General features: G+C 38.3%; 1 protein-coding gene across 4 annotated transcripts in view; it reads right to left on the reverse strand.

The window, feature by feature from the left end:
- The window catches only part of SLC22A15 (solute carrier family 22 member 15), a 91,097-nt gene that overhangs the window by 14,489 nt on the left and 55,627 nt on the right, over positions 1-20,981 (reverse strand). For all 4 annotated transcript variants that reach the window (XR_004032686.1, XR_004032685.1, XM_003268033.3 and 1 more), the window contains 3 exons: positions 17,560-17,775; positions 13,779-13,919; positions 11,723-11,808 (listed from right to left, as the gene is read on the reverse strand). Coding sequence is in view for 2 of the 4 variants with exons in the window: in XM_003268033.3 (XP_003268081.1) it covers positions 11,723-11,808; positions 13,779-13,919; positions 17,560-17,775 (443 nt within the window). In the remaining 2 variants the exon portion in view is untranslated. The remainder of the gene's footprint in view (positions 1-11,722; positions 11,809-13,778; positions 13,920-17,559; positions 17,776-20,981) is intronic.

Below are 20,981 nucleotides of genomic sequence, written 5' to 3' on the forward strand. Positions count from 1 at the left end.
AATTGTTTTATAAATTTGAGAGCTCTAGTGTTAGGTGCATATATGTTTAGGACTGTGATATTTTCCTGTTGGACAAGGCCTTTCGCCATTATATAATGTCCCTCTTTGTCTCTTTTAACCGCTGTTGCTTTAGTTTGTTTTGTCTGATATAAGAATAGCTACCCTGCTCACTTTTTGTGTCCATTTGCATGAAATGCCTTTTTCCACCCCTTTACCTTAAGTTTATGTGAGTCCTTAATGTGTTAAGTGAGTATCCTAAGGCAGCAGATAGTTGCTTGGTGAGTTCTTACCCACTTTGCAGTTCTGTATCTTTTAAGTGGAGCAGTTAGGCCATTTACATTCAATGTTAGTATTGAGAGATGAGGTACCCTTGCATTCATTGTGCAATTTTTGGCCTGTCTACCTTGGGTTTTTTGTTGTTTTTGCTTTTTAACTTGTATTTTGTTTTATAGGTCCTGTGTGATTTATGCTTTAAAGAGTTTCTGTTTTGATGTGTTTCCAAGATTTGTTTCAAGATTTAGAGCTCCTTTTAGCAGTTCTTGTAGTGGTGGTTTGGTAGTGGTGAATTCTCTCAGCATTTGTTTGTCTGAAAAAAACTATCTTTCCTTCATATATGATGCTTAATTTCACTGGATGCAAAATTCTTGGCTGATAATTGTTCTGTTTGAGGAGGCTGAAGACAGGGCCCCAATCCCTTCTAGCTTGCAGGGTTTCTGCTGAGAAATCTGACATTAATTTGAGAAGTTTTCCTTTATGGGTTACCTGCTGCTTCTGTCTCACAGTTTCTTAAGATTGTTTCCTTTGTCTTAACTTTAGATAACCTGATGACAATGGGCCTAGGTGATGATCTTTTTGTGACGAACTTCCCAGGTGTTCTTTGTGCTTCTTGTATTTGGATGTCTAGGTCTCTAGCAAGGCCAGGGAAGTTTTCCTTGTTAATCCCCCAAATATGTTTTCCAAACTTTCAGATTTCTCTTCTTCCTCAGGAACACCAATTATTCTTTGGTTTGGTCATTTAACATAACCCCAGACTTCTTGGAGGCTTTGTTCATATTTTCTTATTCTTTTTTCTTTGTCTTTGTTGGATTGGGTTAATTCAAAAACCTTGTCTTAGAGCTTTGAATTTCTTTCTTCTGCTTGTTCAATTCTATAGCTGAGACTTTCCCGAGCATTTTGCATTTCTATAAGTGTGTCCAATGTTTCCTGAAGTTTTCATTGTTTTTTATTTAAGCTATCTATTTCCTTGAATATTTCTCCTTTCACTTCTTGTATCATTTTTTGGAGTTCCTTGCATTGGGCTTTGCCTTTTTCTGGTGCCTCAATTTAATAACTAACCTTTTATCTGTCAGAGGGAAGGTCTAGGCTGAAGGCTGCTGTTCAGATTTTGTCTCACGGGGTATTCCCTTGATGTAGTACTCTCCCCCTTTTCCTATGGATGTGGCTTCCTGTGAACCAAACTACAGTGATTGTTGTCTCTCTTCTGGGTCTAGCCACCCAGCGAGTCTACCTGGCTCCGGGCTGGTATGGGGGGTTATCGGTATAGAGTCCTGTGATGTGAACTGTCTATGGGTCTCTCAGTCGTGGATAACAGTGCCTGTTCTGGTGGAGGTGCCAGGAGGGTGCAATGGACTCCATGAGGGTTCTTAGCTTTTGTGGAGATTTTTGTTTGTTTGTTTGTTTTTTGAGATGGAGTCTCACTCTGTCGCCCAGGCTGGAGTGCAGTGGCACGATCTTGGCTCATGGCAATCTCCGCCTCCCGGGTTCAAGCAATTCTTCTGCCTCAGCCTCCCGAGTAGCTGGGACTACAGCTGCGTGCCACCATGCCTGGCTAATTTTTATATTTTTAGTAGACGCAGTGTTTCACCATCTTGGCCAGGCTGGTCTCGAACTCCTGACCTTGTGATCTGCCCGCCTCGGCCTCCCATATTGCTGGAATTACAGGTGTAAACCACCGTGCCCGGGCAGTTTTTGTGATTTAATGCTCTATTTTTGTGCTAGTTGGCTTCCTGCTGGGAGGTGGCACTTATCCAGAGAGCATCAGCTATGGTAGTATGGAGAGGAACCAGCAGTGGGTGGGGCCCTAGAACCCCCAAGATTTTATGCCTTTTGCCTTCAGCCACCAGGGTGGGGAGGGAAGGCTGTCAGGTTGGGGCAGGGCTAGGCCACCCTCCCAAGGGATCCCTGTGGTGCCAGGCAGGAATGGCCTCCTTAGGGAACCAGCGAGCTCCTGGGGCCTTTCCTGCTGCTTCCTCCACCCCTGTATTTTGCTGGCTGTCTTAACTGACTCAGCTCCAAATAAGGTGGGAAACTTCTCCTGCAGTTTCTCCAGTGAGGGTGTGTGTTCAGGAGAGGAGGATCTCCCTTTCCCACTTCCACAATTGGGGCACTCAGTATTTGGAATGTCTCTGGGTCCTGCAGGAGCAGTCAGCTTCCTTCAGAGGGACTGTGGGTCCTCTCCGGATTGCTGGTTTGTTCTTGCTGTCAATCGCATCATCAAGTTCATGATGCGAGCCTCCACACAGTGCTCTGTCCATCTGAGTCAGAGCTGCAATCTAGTCCTGCTTTCTGTCCGCCATGATAACCCTGATACTGTGGTTTCAATTTCCATTTCCCTAATGTCTGATGATGTTGAACAACTTTCCCCATATTTATTTGCCATTTTTATATCTTTTTAGAGAAGCATCCATTCAAATCTTTTGCCTATTTTTTCCTTATTATTAGAGTCCTTTCTATATTCTGGATACAAGTCTTTTATCAGATATATGTTTTACAGATATTTTCTCCCAGTTTGTGTCTTACTTTTCATTTCTGTAATAGTGTGGTTTAAAAAGCAAAAGTTTTTAATTTTATGAAGTCTAGGTCATGAATTTTTTTTCTTTTTGTGCTTTTGGTGTCCTAGTTAAGAAATATTTGCCTAACTCAAAGTCACTAAGATTTTCTCCTATGTTCTCTTCTAGTAGTTGTACAATACAGTTTTAGCATTTATATTTTGGTTAAAAAACCATTTCAAGTTTATTACTGCATATAATGTGGTTTACAGGTTGAAGTTATATTTTTTGTATATGGAGATCCTATTATTTCAGCACCGTTTTTTAAAAAAGCTATGTTTTCCTCATTGAATTAACATGTCATTTTCATCAAAAATTAACTGACCATGAGCACTTTTCTGTATGTATATTATGACTGAGTAAAATATTTTTAAAAGGTGAATGAAACCTCAGCTCTGTCAAAAAAAAAATCAGTTGACCATATATGTGGTTCTATTTCATACTCAATTCTGTTCCATTATCTACAGAGACATTCCTATGCCAATATTGTACTGTCTTGATTAATGTAACTTCATTATAAGTCTTTTTTTTTTTTTTTTTTTTTTTTTTTTTGAGATGGAGTCTCACTCTGTAGCCCAGGCTGGAGTGTAGTGGCATGATGTCCGCTGACTGCAACCTCCACCTCCCGGGTTCAAGCAATTCTCCTGCCTCAGCCTCCAGAATAGCTGGGATTACAGAGGTGCGCCACCACGCCCAGCTAATTTTTGTATTTTTAGTAGAGACGGGGTTTCACCATGTTGGCCAAGCTGGTCTCAAACTCCTGACCTCAGGAGACCCACCCACCTCAGCCTCCCAAAGTGCTGGGATTACATGCATGAGCCACCATGCCCAGCCTATTGTAAGTCTTAAAATCAGGTAGGTTAAGTTCTTCAACTTTGTTTTTCCTTGATAGAATTATTTTGGATAGTCCAGATCCTTTGAATTTCCATAAAAATTTTAGTATTGGCCAGGCGTGGTGGCTCACACCTGTAATCCCAGCACTTTGGGAGGCTGAGGCGGGCGGATCACCTGAGATCAGGAGTTCGAGCCCAGCCTGACCAACATGGTGAAACCCTGTCTCTACTAAAAAAATACAAAAAATTAGCTGGACGTGATGGTGGGTGCTTGTAATCCCAGCTACTTGGGAGGCTGAGGCAGGAGAATCCCTTGAACCCTGGAGGCAGAGGTTGCAGTGAGCCAAGATCGTGCCACTGCACTCCAGCCTGGGCATGATAGAGCAAGACTCTGTCTCAAAAAAAAAAAAAGTTTTAGTATTAACTTATCAATTTCTATCACCAAAAGAAGACTGCTGGAAATTTTACTGATATCACACTGAATGAAGATAAATCAGTTTGGGGAGCACTGATATCTTAATATCTTCTGGTCCATAAGCATGGTAATCTATTTATTTATTATTATTACTATTACCAATTCATTTAGTTCACCTTCTTTAATTTTTCTCATCAGCATTTTAAAGTTTTTTGTAGTCATATACATATTTCATAAAATGTATCCCTAAATTTTTCATATTTTTTATTATAAATGGCATTGGTTTATTTCAGTTTTAACTGTTTGTTGCTAATATGTAGAAAGAAAATTGTTTATCACATGACTCTGCTAAGCTCATCTATTAATTCTTACAGATTTCTTTTTTGTATATTCCTTAGGACTTTCTATGAAGGTTATCATGATGTAGTCTGGTGAATAAAGACAGTTTTACTTCTGTTCCAATTTAAATCCCTATAATTTCTTTTTATTGCTTTATTATATTCACTAGTACTTTTTGTACAATGTTCCATAGAAGTGGTAAGAATGGACATCCTGGCCTTTTTCCCGACCTTAGAATATAAGTATTCAGTCTTTCACCAGTAAATGTGGTGTTTACTGTAGGTTTTCCCTTAACACTCTTTATCAAGTTAAGAAAATTCCTGACCTCGTGATCTGCCTGCCTCAGCCTCCCAAAGTGCTAGGATTACAGGCATAAGCCAAAGCGCCTGGCCACTAATTGGCTTTTAAATGTTAAACCAACCTTGCACTTGTGGGATAAAACTTGCTTAGTCATTATGTATTGCCTTTTTTATGCAGTGCTGGACTCAATTTGCTAATATTTTGTTTAAGATTTTTACATCTATATTAATGAGAGAGATTGATCTGTAGTTTTCTCTTCTTATAATGCCTTTATTTTGTTTGGTTTAGGTACCAAAGTAATTGCTGGCCCTTAGAGGCTAAGTTGGGAGAGTTATTCTCTCCTCTTTATTTTCTGGAACAGTGTGTACAATTGATGCTATTTATTTCTTTTGCATTTCATAGAATTTATCAGTAAAGCCAGCTGGGCCTATAATTCTCTTTGTGGGAATGTTTTTAACTACAAATTCAATTTTTTTTTTTTAGTAGATATGGTGCTATTCAGGTTATCTATATGTTTTTAAGTAAGCTTTGGTAGTTTATAATCTTTCAAGAAATTTGCCCATTTTACCTAAGTTGAATTTATTGACATAAAAATGTTCATAATATTCCCTTATTAATGCCTATAGGTTCTATAGTGATGTCCCCTCTTTCATTCCACATATTGGTAATGTGTGTCTTCTTTCTTTTCTCTTTATTATCTTGGTTAGAGGTTTAATAATTGAATTGGTCTTAAGGATTTTTCTCCATTGTTTTCGTTTTCATGCCATTGATTTTTTTGCTTTTATATTTATTATTTTCTTCCTGTGCTTGTATTGTGCTTAATTAGCTCTTCTTTTTAAAAATTTGTTATCTACTTTCTTAAGTTGGAAGCTTACATCATTAATTTGAAAACTTTTTTTCTGATACTTAAAAGAATTATATAAATTTCCCTCTAAGCATTACTTCATTTGCCTCCCATAAACTATGATACAGTATACTTTATATTTTTTTCAGACACAGTCTCACTCTGTCAGCTAGGCTAGAGTGCAGTGGTGCAATCTCGGCTCACTGCAACCTCTACCTCCCGGATTCAAGGGATTCTCCTGCCTCAGCCTCCCGAATAGCTGGGATTACAGGTGCGCACCACCATGACTGGCTAATATTTTTGTACTTTTATTAGAGACAGGGTTTCACCATGTTGGCCAGGCTGATCTTGAACTCCTGACCTCAAGTGATCTGCCCACCTTGGCCTCCCAAAGTGCTGGGATTACAGGCATGAGCCACTGTACCGGGCCGATAACAGTATATTTTACTGTTCGATTGAAAATATTTTCCAGTTTTCCTTGTGATTTTTTTCTTCAATCCACATGTTTTTAGAAGGATGTTGTTCCATATCCACATATTTGAGGATCTTCCAGATATCTTTCTGTTGGTGATTTTTAGTTTAATTCTACTCTGATCAACTAACTTGTTTTTGTAAATTTTCAATTCTTCTAAACTTATTGAAACTCATTTTATGGCCTAGAATATGGACTCTCTTGGCAAATGTTCTGTGTGCACTTCAAATGGAATACATATTCTATTGGTTTAGGGTAGAGCGACCTATAAATCAGGTCCTATTGGTTGTTCAAGTCTATATTTTCTGTTTACCTTTTTATCAGTCATTGAGAAAGTGATACTGAAGTATTTGTGTTTCTTGGATTTGTCTATTTTGCCTTTCAATTCTACATGTTTTTGCTTTGTGTAACATAAATTTATTACAAGTATACACATACACAGTTAGGACTGCTCTATCCTCTTGATGAACTGACCACTTTCTTATTATATGTTTATAGTTTTTATCAACTTTGCAAAGCATCTGAGCATTTCTGCAAATACTTTTTCTTTATCCCCTCCTTCTAAGACTAATATTACACTATGTAGGTCACTTAATATTGTCCCACAACTCACTGATGTTTTGTTAGTTTTTTATTCAATTTTTTTTTGTTTCATGTTGTATAATTTTTTTATGTCTTTAACTGATCTTTTCTTCTGTTTAGTGTTTAACCTGTTGCTAGTCTCATCTACTGTATTTTTTTCATATCTTATATGTTTCATCTCTAGATGAAAGTGTCTTTTTCTTTCCTTTGGCCTCTCTGCTTGTATTCTGCTTGTATTCTTAAGTACATGGAGTACATTTATAATAGCTGTTTTAATATTCTTGTCTCTTAATTCTATCATCTGTGCATTTTTGGTTTTGTTTCTATTGATTTTTCTTCTACTTGTGGGAGGTATTTTCCTGCTTACTTGTGTGCCTGGTGGTTTTGAGTGGAGGCTACACACTCAATGTTTTTTTTTTGTTGTTGTTAATGTTATTTTTTGGGGTGCTGGACTTTATTGTTCCTTTAAATCTTGTTGGCCTTTGTTCTGTGATGCAGTTAAGTTACTTGGAATCAGCTGATCTTTCTGAGTTTTGTTTTTAAGCACTTTTATGGCAAAACGAACAAACAAAAAAAAACCAGTGTTTTCCTAAAATGACTTTGACCTAGGATGTCTCTATCCAATGCTCTGCAACTGGCTGAAGAGAACCCAAACCATTCATGGGTTCAACAATCCAAGGATTGTTCTGCCTGCCACTTTCTGGTGGTCTCCCACTGGCCTCAGTAGTTTCTTCAAATGCATGCTCAAATCAAAGACTAGGAGGTTTCTTCTGCAGACCTCTGGAGTTCTCCCTCTGTGTATCTTAGTACCCTCCAGTATTTTGCTCAACAAATTCCAGACATCTTGGCTTCCCCAAGCTTCAATTTCTGTTTTATCAATTTAGTAAGAATGCTATGATTTGTTGGGCTTCCCTTCCCTGCACTGTGGTTTGGCAACCATGTGCTAGGGCATTTTCAGAGCCTACTTTGTTTATTTTCTCCTCTCAGGGATCATTGCCTGTCCTATGCAGTCTGTTGTCCAATGTCTGAAAATTAATATTTCATATATATATATATATATATAGTCTGGTTCTATTGTTGTTTAAAGCAAGTCAGCTGTTCTTCATCACTATCATGGCCTGAGCTTAAAGTTCCCATAGCATTTTGTTGTCAATTCTCATATAGTACTGTCTTTTATTATTATTTTTGAATCCCTAATTACTCTCATTAGATTGTAAACTCTTTGAGACCAGGAACTAGATTTTGTTTACGAATAGTATCTTTTGTATCATAGACACTAGAGAAATTAAATAAATGTGCAGACCAACGTTAGGAAAAGAAATGAGATATGAAGGTTCCACTAGGGCTGAGTCTAAGGACACTCCTTCACTAAGAACCGTGTTTATCATGCCATGATCTCCTACTGTTCAGATTCTCTGGCAGGACCACAACTGCCATAATCCTCATCAATGAGAGCCCAATGCCACTCTGACGACCCAGGTTCTTCAACACTGGCCAGTTCTCATCAGGCCTGCACACTAAAGAGTTAAGAACTGGCTTTAATCAGGCAGCATTAATCCTCTGACTTCAGCTTCATTATTTACAATGAATACTTTGGTTCTAAAACTCTTATCTGGCCAGGCACGATGGTCATGCCTATATCCCAGCACTTTGAGAGGCCAAGGCAGGAGAATCACTTGAGACCAGGAGTTCCAGACCAGCCTACAAAAATAATTTTTTTTAATTTAAAAATTAGCCTGGCATGGCTGGCACATGCCTGTAGTCCCAGCTACTCAGGAGACTGAGGTGATAAGACTGCTTGAGCCCAAGAGGTCAAGGCTGCAGTGAGCTATGACCACACCATTGCAGTCCAGCCTGGGAAACAGAGTGAGACCCTGTCTCAAAACCAACCATACAAAAAAACCTCTCTAAGAGTTTGAGAAAACAGCATTCCCAAAAGAGGACTGACTTTAGAGTTGGAAAGAATCTGAATCCCGGATGTGCTACTTACTTGCTATGCAACCTTGGACGTGTTGCTTGACCAATCTGAGCTTTTGTTTCCTTATAAAATGGGGATAATATATAATACCTTCTGTATATAAAGAGAATCCAGCACTTGATTAACACTTAATAAATGGTAGCAAGTGTTCTAAGGTTAATTAGAATCCTCCACGCAAGCACAGAGTTCAGGTAAAATGTCTGATTACTAATCTGGGAAAAACATTAGTGGCCACCTGCTAATATTACTTCCAGAGGAGAACATTTACTTCAACGCCAACCAGCATGCAAATATATACTGGGCAGGACACTTCTGTCTAATAATTATAAACCAAAGGCTCAGGAATGCCAAACGATGTATTTTCTGGCTTACTGGCTATCTCTTCTAGAGATACATTGTCACAGTCTCCACAAATGCTTCTGACACAGAGAACCACAATCAAATACAGGTGCTAAAAAATAATGGTGGGTAGAGGGTTGCCTGAATTGGCAGAAAGGCAAGACTGAAGGCATGTTTGGTAAGGAAAAGTGAGGGCAAAGGAACACAAAATGCAAACAGAAAATGAGTAATCTCCAAACTAACACAAGATGCTACAGAATTTTTCAAACTGCTAGGTCATTTTCTTTATATGTACTTATTAGAACTTTTATAAATGTAGCCTAAACCTTTGAAAAACTTGAGATTAAAAAAGTCAACAAAATATTTTAAAGAGTAAATACAAAAGGTTTAAAGAAAGTTTATAGAACAATTACTATTTATCTGAAAGAAGAGAAAATTCAGGCATAGCTGGAAGACTTTGCAAGCATAGAAAGGATTATACAAAAAAGGTGACCATATATTCTCTCTCTAGTGATGAATTAAATTAAAGACAATGGGCTCAATGGTAGTGGAAGAGGATAATTTTAATAGTAATGGTTATTAATTATAGAAATTATTTATTAAAATTAAATAGTAGAAATATTAAAAATAGAAATAATTTCCCTGGAAACTTTTTTTTTTAATTGAGACAGAATTTTGCTCTTGTCACCCAGGCTGGAATGCAATGGCACCATCTAGGCTCACTGCAACCTCCACCTCCTGGGTTCAAGTGATTCTCCTGTCTCAGCCTCCCTAGTAGCTAGGATTACAGGCACCCGCCACCAGGCCTGACTAATTTTTGTATTTTTAGTAGAGATGGGGTTTCACCATGTTGGCCAGGCTGGTCTCGAACTCCTGACCTTAGGTGATCTGCTTGCCTCAGCCTCCAAAGTGCTGGGATTACAGGCATGAGCCACCATGCCCAGCTAAGAAATCGTTAAAAAATAGACAATACATCCACGTTTTCTAACAGAGGTAACATACTCCTGAGGCACATTCGTGGAGTGCCAAAGATACTCTGCTATGCTGTTTCTTATTCAGTGTCCACCAAGGGGCACAATCAACAAAGGGTCCAAGCTGCTCTCTTAAAACAGAATGTAATTAAATAGAGTGGTCCTTGCTGGTCTGGAGGGGAGATCATACATCTGCCTTCACCATGGATTTTTGTCTTGTTATTTATAAGAAGAGATCATTTCAAGAAAGGGCCACATGTAGAGTCCTAGGGGATAGGTTACCTGGAGTGTGCAAATAAGTAGGAGGGGAGGAAAGACATTAATTGGCCTGGCTTATGAAGGTGTGATATAGGTTACAGTTGTGTTTATAGGACTAGTGACAAGTTTTTCTCTATGAGGCAATAAACAGAAAGCTGGACTATTGCAGGTTAAAAAAAAACAAAATTGAATTCTCAAGGTGCCTATGCAAAACAAAATCTGCTGAATATAAAACTACAACAATTTGAAGTCCATCACTGTCTTACCAGAAGACAAACAAAACTGAGCACCTAGTTCTACAAGTCTATGGCAGGGCAATAGCTGGGGAGTTCCTCCTCTATTTAGCATCAGCAGGGGCACCCATTTGCTTAGAGAATAAAAAATGGACAAATTTACTCAGTTCTCTAGTTCCCATGATTCTATGAAAATCACTTTAAAGCTCTTCTAAGTATTGGGTAAACTCTAAGTAGTGAGCAAATTACACTCAAGGCTCAAGGTATAGAACCTCAGGTGGCAATCAACCGCAGAGTAGATATACTGCAGGGTTACAAAACAGGCAGAACACACAGCCTTGGGGTCTTTAATGAGACACGCAGAAATGAACCACAAGAAGCAATTTAAGAAAAGAATATTTAATACCTGGTATACTCTGACAAAAAAATGAATTCTTCATGCATTTCCAGTAGTTACAAAACTTTACGTCAAATCGTCTCATAATGATTGCCACCTGGAGTGCAAGCTCCATAACGGAACCCTATCAAAATCCAAAAGCCCCTAAGACAGGGCTCTTGTTATATCACATGCTCCAGCATCAGAGTGTTGTTGTGACTCACTCCTCCTTCTAGAAAATCACGGCCAAAAACACAGTTCCCAAGGCAATCACTGGCATACCTCAGGTGTGCTAGTGGAAAAAAAGACTGAAAACCAGCAAGAGCTACAGAATGTCTACACAGGGGCAGCAATCAGGTTATAATAGAATGCTAAAGAGATCCTTCTTGAAGCTGTGTTTGCATAGCAAAGCTACACATATATAAAAATATCAGTTTCCTAACTAGGTGTTTTCACATTTATATAAGACTAAGAGACTATCCATTGTCACCAACAGTGAATACCATCCCCATTGTTCTTGTTGTTGGAGTTCCTTGAGAGTCATGGTGGAGACTCTCACCACCTTTGAGAACCAGTGGCTCTGCTCTGCAATCTTGTGGTTGGCTGTAATGATGAGTGCAATTTGCAACCTTGGATGAAGTTTCTTTCTGTGAAGAACTAATCTGTCCTCCTCATCATCAAATAAACAACTCTAACATCACAATACTACATCTCAGTCACCCCAGATGGTAGCTTAATAGCCTGAAAGAATTAATAGTGCACCTCTACGCACATTATTCACCCAGAGAATAGCTGAAGCAAAGGAAAGAATCTGGCCCATTATATCCCACACAATTGCTAAACAATATGCAATCACAGAAATGAAGCATGCCATATGGTCATCTCTCCACTATATTATGATTCATTGTAATAAAAGTACTGTTCAAAACCCTTGTAGAAATTTGAAAGGCATACCTTTCTTTTCTGGAAGAAACATTACAATAAGACAAGCCAGTCCTCCTAGGCACAGAAATGCTGATAATGTTCGCTTCCGACCAAACCTAAACAATAGAAAGAAATTACACAGTTCTCTTAAGAAACTTATAAATTCATCTGTTTGTTCCCAACCTTCTTATCTAAAAATCTTCAGTTTCATTATATATGTTCATCTCCTCTTAAGGCATAAGTGGCAAATGTGACTGATAGGAAACTGACTAGGACTCAAAATAAATAACCACTATAAAACAAAGGGAAAGTTGTCGGATGGCAGGATTAAGTGATTTGTGTGAGAAAAGGGCATAGTATCATTCTATCTATTTCCATAAGTCCTAAGTTTCAGACACTGTTTTAAATGTTTACCATCTATTATCTTATTTAATCCTAATAAAAGTCCTGTAGGCATGTACTATTATATTCTCCATCTTTTAGACAATGAAACTGAAACAAGGAGAATATTCTGACAGCTCCCTTTATTTTCTGGTTACCTTTTCTGGTTTTATGCAGTTTAAAGTTTTGGCTTTTTTTTTTAAGTCTCTCTCTCTTAAAAATACACACAGAAAAAAATTTGTTAGTGGGTTAGAAATAAGTGAAATGTTATTTCATACTTTGTTGAGAGAAGCGATTTTCAAAAAAAAGCCCTAGACTTGGAAGAAAGATATTAACATGAATAAGTCTCCCTTTTCTAGAGGCTTACAACATGCTAGGTACCTTTACTAGGAACCTCAATAATTTTGATAATTTTGCCAGTGAATTTTACAATCCCTGGTTTGAGGATAAGTATGAAGGGAGGCTTAGTGAAGAAACTTGTCAAAGTCATATAACAAACACATGGCAAAGACTAGATCTGAATTCAGGTCTGCCTGGTCACAAAGGTAGCATTCCTTCCCTCTGCTTCAGATTTCAATCCTAACTCTGGGTAGTGCTAAGAAGGTCTTGAGTCTTCTTTTCCAGGTCATTTTGCTTAATTTAACAGTCAATATGGAAGGCCTTTAAAGTAACACACACCACGCTAGGCAAGCACCAGGGATACAAAGACACATAAGATACCCCCATGGACGGCTTCCTTATAACACTTTTAAGTGGCCCCAGAGGTATACACAGGGTGCTAGAGCAGCACAGAGGAGAGGCATCTGGCACAACTGGGGGTGTTGGGAAAGATTTCTGAATATAATACCTGATCCAGCTCTTGGATCATGATGAGAGTAAGCTGTAGCCTCTACCACAGGGATCAGCAAAGCAACTGGGAACACTCCCTGGGAGACAAGCCTTCAATTTAACAGAATCCAAACCTGCCCTTGAAAACACTCTAGACTAAAACCTCATGACAAGGGCATTAAGCACAATGCCAAAGGAATTCTGAGTTTGGCTGGAATGATGATTTCTGGAGAAAAAGAAATGGCATAATCCAACTGATTCCCAGCTCATACAGAATGGGATTTTTAGGTGGCCTGGTCAGGCACTAAGTAACAGAAGCAATCTCAAAAATTGAGGAAAGGGTGCTCTATAAAATAACGTTTAGAATCTATCTCAAAACTGCCCACTGACAATGAGTAGCAAAAGCAGGTTTTATCTTCTGCCTCCTCAACAAAGTAAGATGGGCCACAGAAGATAAGAAAAGTCTTTCTAGTTCCTTCAATTATTTGTCTTCTTGTAAGAACTTCTAAATATTTATTGTTAATTGGGTTTATAGAGTTTCATCTACACAGAACTAAGAATCTCATCTCTGGTGACTAACAAATTACATACAGACTACTCACAAACCCTCTGATGGTAATATTCAATACCATCTTAGATTTCGATATTCAATATTGAATTGAAACCTATATAAAAACTCGTAAACAGGAAACTCAAGAAATCCTGCACTAAGAAATGAATTCTGTTTTTAGATGGAAAGAAACTCTAATCACCACAGAGCAATCAGCTGATACTGCATACAAAGACAACACCATATAGATATGCATGTGTATCAGAGGGCATATGTGTGTGTGTGCATTCTCTATGGTGCACTTCATATTCATCCACACTTACTCACCATTTTTGGTTAATCAAGTAGATACAGAGAGGGTAAGATGGAATCTCTATGAGGCCAGACAGGGCCAGGTTGGCATAAATACTTCCACCCAGATCACCCGCACTCAGAGTTAGGCCATAATACACCAAGCTGCACACAAACCTGCAATTAGGAGTCAAAGGACCAGGAGGTAAAAGGCAAGAAGGACAATAGAAAAGTACATAAGAATTTGCCAGAGAAGATTCAAATATTGGTTCAATATAATTGCTTGATCTGCTGCAAGCAATAAGCTTGTCTCTCCTACCAATTTTTCTATTTTAATCTAAATTTCAACACTAGGAAAAAACAAAAAAATTATGGGGGCTTGGAAATAATTTGAGCTATGTCTATATGTTATATAAATCAAATGGATGGCCAGCCCCTTAAAGAGGAAAGACATTGCATGTGCTTTCAGCAAGCATTTCTGCAGTTAATAGAACACAATGACCCTATTCGTTATTCAAGGCAACAATTTATGGAACACTTGTTATAGACAGTTGTAATATTATTGAAATGATTCTAGAAAAGAACTCCCATGGAGAAAGCCAATAGAAGATGGCCTTAAGAACATGAGCGGAGAAGTGACTGGATCTTCAGTGGGGCACCTGCAGGCCCGAAATGACTGGCACTCCAATCCCCAATGATCCAGACACTTCCCATTGCAGGTTTTAATCCCACCCTGCATTCAGCAGGTGCACATGCTACAGACTCCCAGAACAGGAAAGAAAAAGTAAAGGTCACAGCAAAGGCAGGATCTTCTAGGAGGAACAACCGAGGAAGGGTCACTTAAAAAGCCATTAGTTTATGTACACCATTCCCGAAACAAACAGGGAGCTCCTCTTGGTGGCAGGCATTGTGCTAGGCACCAAGCTTCTCTCCTACAATCCAGGAACTAAAGAGCTGAGGGAGCCAAGTGCCAACCTAAAGATCTAAATCAGGGCTTCCTCAAACACAGTAATGGTGGTAGTAGGAACTTCTATGACTAGGAAACTGCATTATTAAAATAAACCAAACAAAATAGAATAGAATGAACAAAAATAAAACCCTGAAACTGGGCTTTACAAAAATATGAATATGTTTGGTAAACCACAAATTTCTATACAAGCAGTAAAACACCGAAGCTTTGTTAAGTTCATCAGGTTTTATGCTTTTGCAATGCAGTTTGATCAGTGTTTATTAAGGGGATGTTCTTATTTGCTTCCCTTTAGTTTTCCTTAGAGAGTGTCTAATGAGCTGTGGCTATAATGAGATCAATCAGGAAAGGGAAAGTTTTATTTCCATCTCTGCTTAATCTCAGAAGTGGGCCAAGTACCCCAGGCTGTGGTAATGTAAGGAGAGAGAGAGATGTAAAGAGGAGGGACCCTCAAGCTGGAGTGGTTAGTAGACCAGCCCTCCCTAGTAAATAAGCCAGAAGCAGAAGTTTGTCCCTCCCTAGCAAATGAGCCAGAAGTATTATGCATGACTTCTTACTGAAATGAAGTGTTATTCATACACCAAGGACAACGGGCAGGATTGTAGCCAGGACATCACATGTAAGGATGCAAGGTGACACTGCATTGTCTGTTCTCACTGTCTCCCAGGTATCTTGCATGAAAGCAGAAGGCAAAATAAATTTAAATCCATGCAGTTTTCTAAAATGTTTTTAAAATCCTTTACACCTGCAGAAGAGACTTTCCTCTTATATAATGCTGTTTCCCAGTTGGTTTTCTGTGTCTGTTCTGCATTTACAATAGAAATTCCAGCCACACACACACACACACACACACACACACACACACACACACACACAGATACCCCTATTTAAATCAAGCTGTGACAGTATCAAGTCAGGGCAAGAATAGACAAGCCAGTTCAGGACAATAGTGGAATTTAGTTCCCAGCTGGTGGTGAGAGAGAACCGGGAGAGCATGAAGCATGGAAGGCCCATTGTCCCCAGGGCTGGGCCTCTGCTCTGCAAGTTGCCTTCATCACAGAGTTGGTCACTGGGATCCATAATTACAGCTATTAAAATCATTTCAATCCTCTTTATGTCCCCCAAACAAAATTTAAAATGCTTGCGTAATATTTAACAGTATATTTAGAGCATCAAAGAATGATTTAAAAAGGCACTATTGTGGAAAATAACCAAAGAAACAAATGTTTAACACAGAGGTATAATTTGAATCCCCAGTTAAGGCTTTCTTGAATGACAGATCCACAGAGAAGATTTTAGAATTTTATAGCATCTTCAAAAAGAACGGCAATATGTGGAGTGACTGTCTCTATTATCACATGTTTTAACATTCTCAGCCTCAGGGAAGACGTTTATTTGGCTGTGTAAGAAATAAAATGAACAGGGACAGTCTCCCTGGCTCTAAGTCTAGGGTTCGTTTGTTTGTTTATCCATTGAAGGCCAGAACCCAGAAGTTAATATACATGGGGAAAAAAATAAAAATAGTGAATAATCTGCAACAAGTAGGTGGTTCCTCCAGGGCAGAGGTTGACTGACTGTCTATGTGATACGCAAATGTAAAGTTTTATGGAGCCCTAAGTACCTGACCGTACTTTGTAAGTATTTGCTTTTGAATGGGTAGAACCTCAAATTAGCAGCTCCTATGTTGTGTTGTCAGGTTTGGCTTTCAACGGTTTTCTTAATCTCCATGCCTCCAAGCCTCAACATTTATTATGCATATGTGCTATTCCTAGTGCTGTGATGGTTCTGTGGGGGAAAGCAGCAGTTGGTTAACATGGCCCCCAACCATACAGGTGGCAGCCACTGCTTGGGTAGAAAAAGAGAATATGATATAGAAAAACATCTTTGCAGCTTCTTATTCTAAAGCTACTATTCTTTGTAGCTTTATACATAAGATCACTTTCATATAAAATCACTTTCCTTTATCCCTGCATGAAATGTAGGGTTCCAAGCAGGCTTCATGGCAAATACATATAAGCCACAGCACAACTGTCTTTTAGGCTAGTAGGTATGATTTTGCCCAGATAACACTTATGGCACATTAGCAGTATGTACAATATCAAAACACATGTGCAATCCACAAATTGTATGCACCCATCCATTTCTCCTCTTTCTACAACTTCATTCTTTAAATGAAACCATCTTGAACTGCTGAATGCAACTTACACTCACGCTGACAGCATTTTGAAAGGCAGGTGGGAATAAGCTAAACAACCAGAAAAATCAGGTTCAGAAAGTGCTCATCAGTTCAATCACTGATTTACATATGTGGCTTAGGGTTCATCACTTCAAACTCCTGGGGTCCCATCTGTACAAGGGATCATATTTAGCCCATCTCAGTGAGTTAGTGAGTGGGAGTGCCACAGAAAATGCAGCATGGAGCACCACAATCAGAATGTGCTAGCAAACTGCTTGATGCCAGTGCCAAAGGTAAGTATTTTTAAAGTCCTACTTAAAAACTCTTCCATTTCTACCATGCTTATTTGCTTTCTTTCCTTTTTTGCAGGGGAAGGGGCAGGAAGGCTTAAATATTTAAGATAAATACCTCAAAAGCAAAGATGTGCTTCTGATGTCTACTTACTCAAGCTCAGCGGACCTGCCCATTAGGCACTATCATCTGCTGCTTGAGAAAGACAGGGCTGTGCAAGCAGAAAACCAGGCGCTAAGGATCAAGAGCCTTGCTGTTGAGAAAACAACCTCAAGCTAACAAAAGAGGTAAAATTCCCTGTACCCTGAAGAAGGAGCAGGATATCAAGAGAACCTCGAGCAACCGTAGTTAAAGAGCAACAGAACACGCCTTAGTATAATTACCAGATGAACATCAGGATCAAAGTGTGTCCTAAGAGGACCCGGTAACGAAACAGGTCCAGGAAACTTCCAGTCTCCCTGCAGCTCCTGTTGGCTGGGTGTGTTAGTGAGAATGTGCACTTGAGTTTGCGGTTCCTCTTGGCAATGAGATACAGCGCCTCTTCAGCCTCACTCAGTCGACCCTGGGAGTATAACCAACGAGGTGATTCAGGAATGAATCTGAAAGAGATGTCATTAAAGGCTGTATATTCATATAGGTACACGTGCACAGGAAGGAGACAAATCACCTAGTCAGTACGTAGATTCCTGCACCACAAATGGGATTCTGTGTTAGACTTAAAGTTTGACTCTCCCAATAACATATGAAAGGGCTACTTTCAACAGCATGCTAACATTAAATGGTAGTCTACTTTATCACTGAAAACCAAGAACATGCTTTTACAATTGCAGTTTAAAAAGCAAACAGTATGCATTTATTTTTAAATAAATTTTAATATGTGAATTTTAATATGTTAAATATTAACATATTATTCAGTCTATAGGACTGAATAATGAAAATTCTTCATAAAGCATGGGTCAAAGATATGGCTCTAAATCCTAGCCAAGTGTTGTCTGAAAATACTGTAGAGACAATGGGTTTTCTTAAGTTCTAAAAAAGCCTCACAAAGAAGATAGAAATCTTTATTATCTCATCAGGAAAAAAAATTTAAACTGAAATATTTTTAACACAGTGACATGTAGGAGGTAGAGATTATTTTAAGACTACACATAAAGTTGAAACCAAGTTTACCAAAACTACTTTTGAGTGTTTACTCCTTCAAAATACTCAAATCACCTGACACACTGGCTTTAATATGTCCTGAGGATATTTCCTGATCCCCCAAGACTTTAAAGAATAGAAGTTATTTCCTGACCAACTTCTAGTTACAAAACAACAGTTATTTTCTAATGTAACTACAAAGCGTTGGACAATTATACTGCCATTGATATATTCAAAGAGTTTCAAAACTTAAATATTATGTATCTTTTTGCCTCTTCCCCATTTTGCCTACACTTTCAGAGGGCTTTCCAAAGACAAAACCAAGGCAGGAATATGGAGGCCTTATTTACAAGACACAAATCAAGGTTTTTTGTTTTTTTTTTTAAATCTAATTTGACATTATCTGCCTAAAATGAAACTTAGATGAATAAAACTGGCTATTTACGGTGCTTTATAGAATTCACTGTACCTTCTAATAAGGATAGTGAATTAGCAACAAACACTACAGGATTTGGAAACTTAATGGACAGCCAGTCTGTCAACAACCATTTATTTAGCATTTCAATTTTGTACAGAGCAATGTAATGGTGCTGAAAGGAAAGATGCTGGAAACCAAAGGCAGGAGTTTTCCCAGGAGCTTTGCTACTGGGGAAAGGAATATTCATGCACGATATTTGATTGTCAGCAAAAGCAGGAACAAAGACCATCTATAACATCCTGAAAAATCCTTCCATTTACTTCTTCATTGCCATTTGATTATTATTACTGACAAACAAATAAATAATCAAGTAAAACATTGTTCTGTTGAAGTTAGGTCTGCAGGTTATGAGTGGGATTTATTGGCTCTATCCATAGGGGCATATAGGAGCTATTATGTAAAACCACTTGATTATGTCTAAATGAAAGAGGACTACTGTGATAAATACTGAGAGAAAATATATGATAATAAAAATTAATTATTTTGGGGAGGACTGGGAGGAATAAAAAAGAAACAACGGAAAATACGCCAAAATATTCAGTCATTATCTTTGGGTTATATGTCATTTTCTCCTACCCTTAGCCTCTCTGTGTTTTCAAAATTGTTTATAAGCAATAAAAATTACTTCTAAAACTTTATAAATCATTTTAAAGCTGGTATTTGAGAGACACGAAGGCTTTAGAAATTTGGCTCTGAGTTAATAAAACTATTTCTACCTGGCAAAGGGTTTATCTTGATCATGAAAACTTAGGGTCTTATATTTCTCTGCATTTTGAGAGGCCAATAAGCTTGCTTCTAAAGAGGGTCACCTAGTTGCCAGTGGACAGATTTGGAAACAGAGTTCCAACACATGCAGATTATACATACAAAACAATAAGACACGTTTTTAAAAGAAACAGCAGGCCTTTGAACATGCCGTCCTCTATATAGCAGCAGGGTCATCTGTGCCGTGGGCTCCTTTGAAAGCTAAAATGCTAATTTAACAATGTTGCCCCACTCAAAAACGCTCCATGAATATCATTAAAGGTGGCAAATCTTTGTAAATTAAGGGGACCCTGGTTTTCAGAAAAAAAGTACATCTACTGAAACTGAAGTATTGTGAAAATAAGGAATTTTTAAGCTAGGTAAAAATGTTTCTGGTAAACAAATAAGGTATATAATGTGGCTTCTTATGTTGCTGATTAAAAATTCTGAAGGTGATTCCAAATGTTTTTGTGCCAACATTTGTGCAATGTCCAAGGATCTACTGTGTGGAAACCCCTGGCTTTGGTACTAGGGAAAATGTTATCATGGAGCAAAGAGCCTGATACTGTCGGAGAGCTCTCAGTTTAGAAACAGAGAACGTGGCTCCATTATGAGGCAGAAACACAAGGACCACTCAAAGGGTATGGGTGAATGCCGTGGAATTCAAAAAAGAAAGGGAATGACTTGTAGCTGAGGCTATGATCAGGAAAAGATGGGGTGGACGGTATTTGAGCAAATCAGGACAGTGGCATACTTATTAAATAAGAAGATCTGGGCAGAAGATTGTTGAAAATGTAGACACAGCACTGAGTAGCAGCATGGAGCAGAAAAGCCTAAGGAACAAGTAGTGCAGTGTGCCTGAACATGGGATGGGAATAAATTAGGAAAGATAAATTGGAGGCTGACTGTGGGAAGCCTTACATTCTAGGCTTAGTGGAATAAGTAAATATTTAAATCTCATAAGTTCTTTTCTCCCTGCTTTCTATTTTTCACGACCTGAACTCACTTCCCAGTGAGGAGATGTCTCCACCTAGCACTAAACAGTAACTAATTCTGACTATATATTCAAAAAAAAAAAAAAAAAAAAGCAGAACACCTCAGATCATCCAGTGAAGTGGTGCTACTATTAAAGGGGAGATGAGAGCCAGATAAGATGGAGAAGTAGGAGATTTACTAAACATTTTAAAAGAAAATGTATTTATTCATCAATATTTACATAAATGTTTATTAATTCTAAGTACTATAGTAGGCACCCATTTATTACTTTCAAAAATTGGCAATATACAAGTTAATAAAATCATATTAGTTTCCTCTTCTAATAAAATTATCTCACTCAACTTCATATAACTAAAAATACATTTAATAAATTTTAGTTTTAAAATGTAGGCTACTTCTACTCTATTCATTTTTGCACTTAACATTCTCTTGCTTTAAAAAATGTAT

The sequence above is a fragment of the Nomascus leucogenys genome, chromosome 12 (genome assembly GCF_006542625.1).
Source record: "Nomascus leucogenys isolate Asia chromosome 12, Asia_NLE_v1, whole genome shotgun sequence".
NCBI classification, from domain to species: domain Eukaryota; kingdom Metazoa; phylum Chordata; class Mammalia; order Primates; family Hylobatidae; genus Nomascus; species Nomascus leucogenys.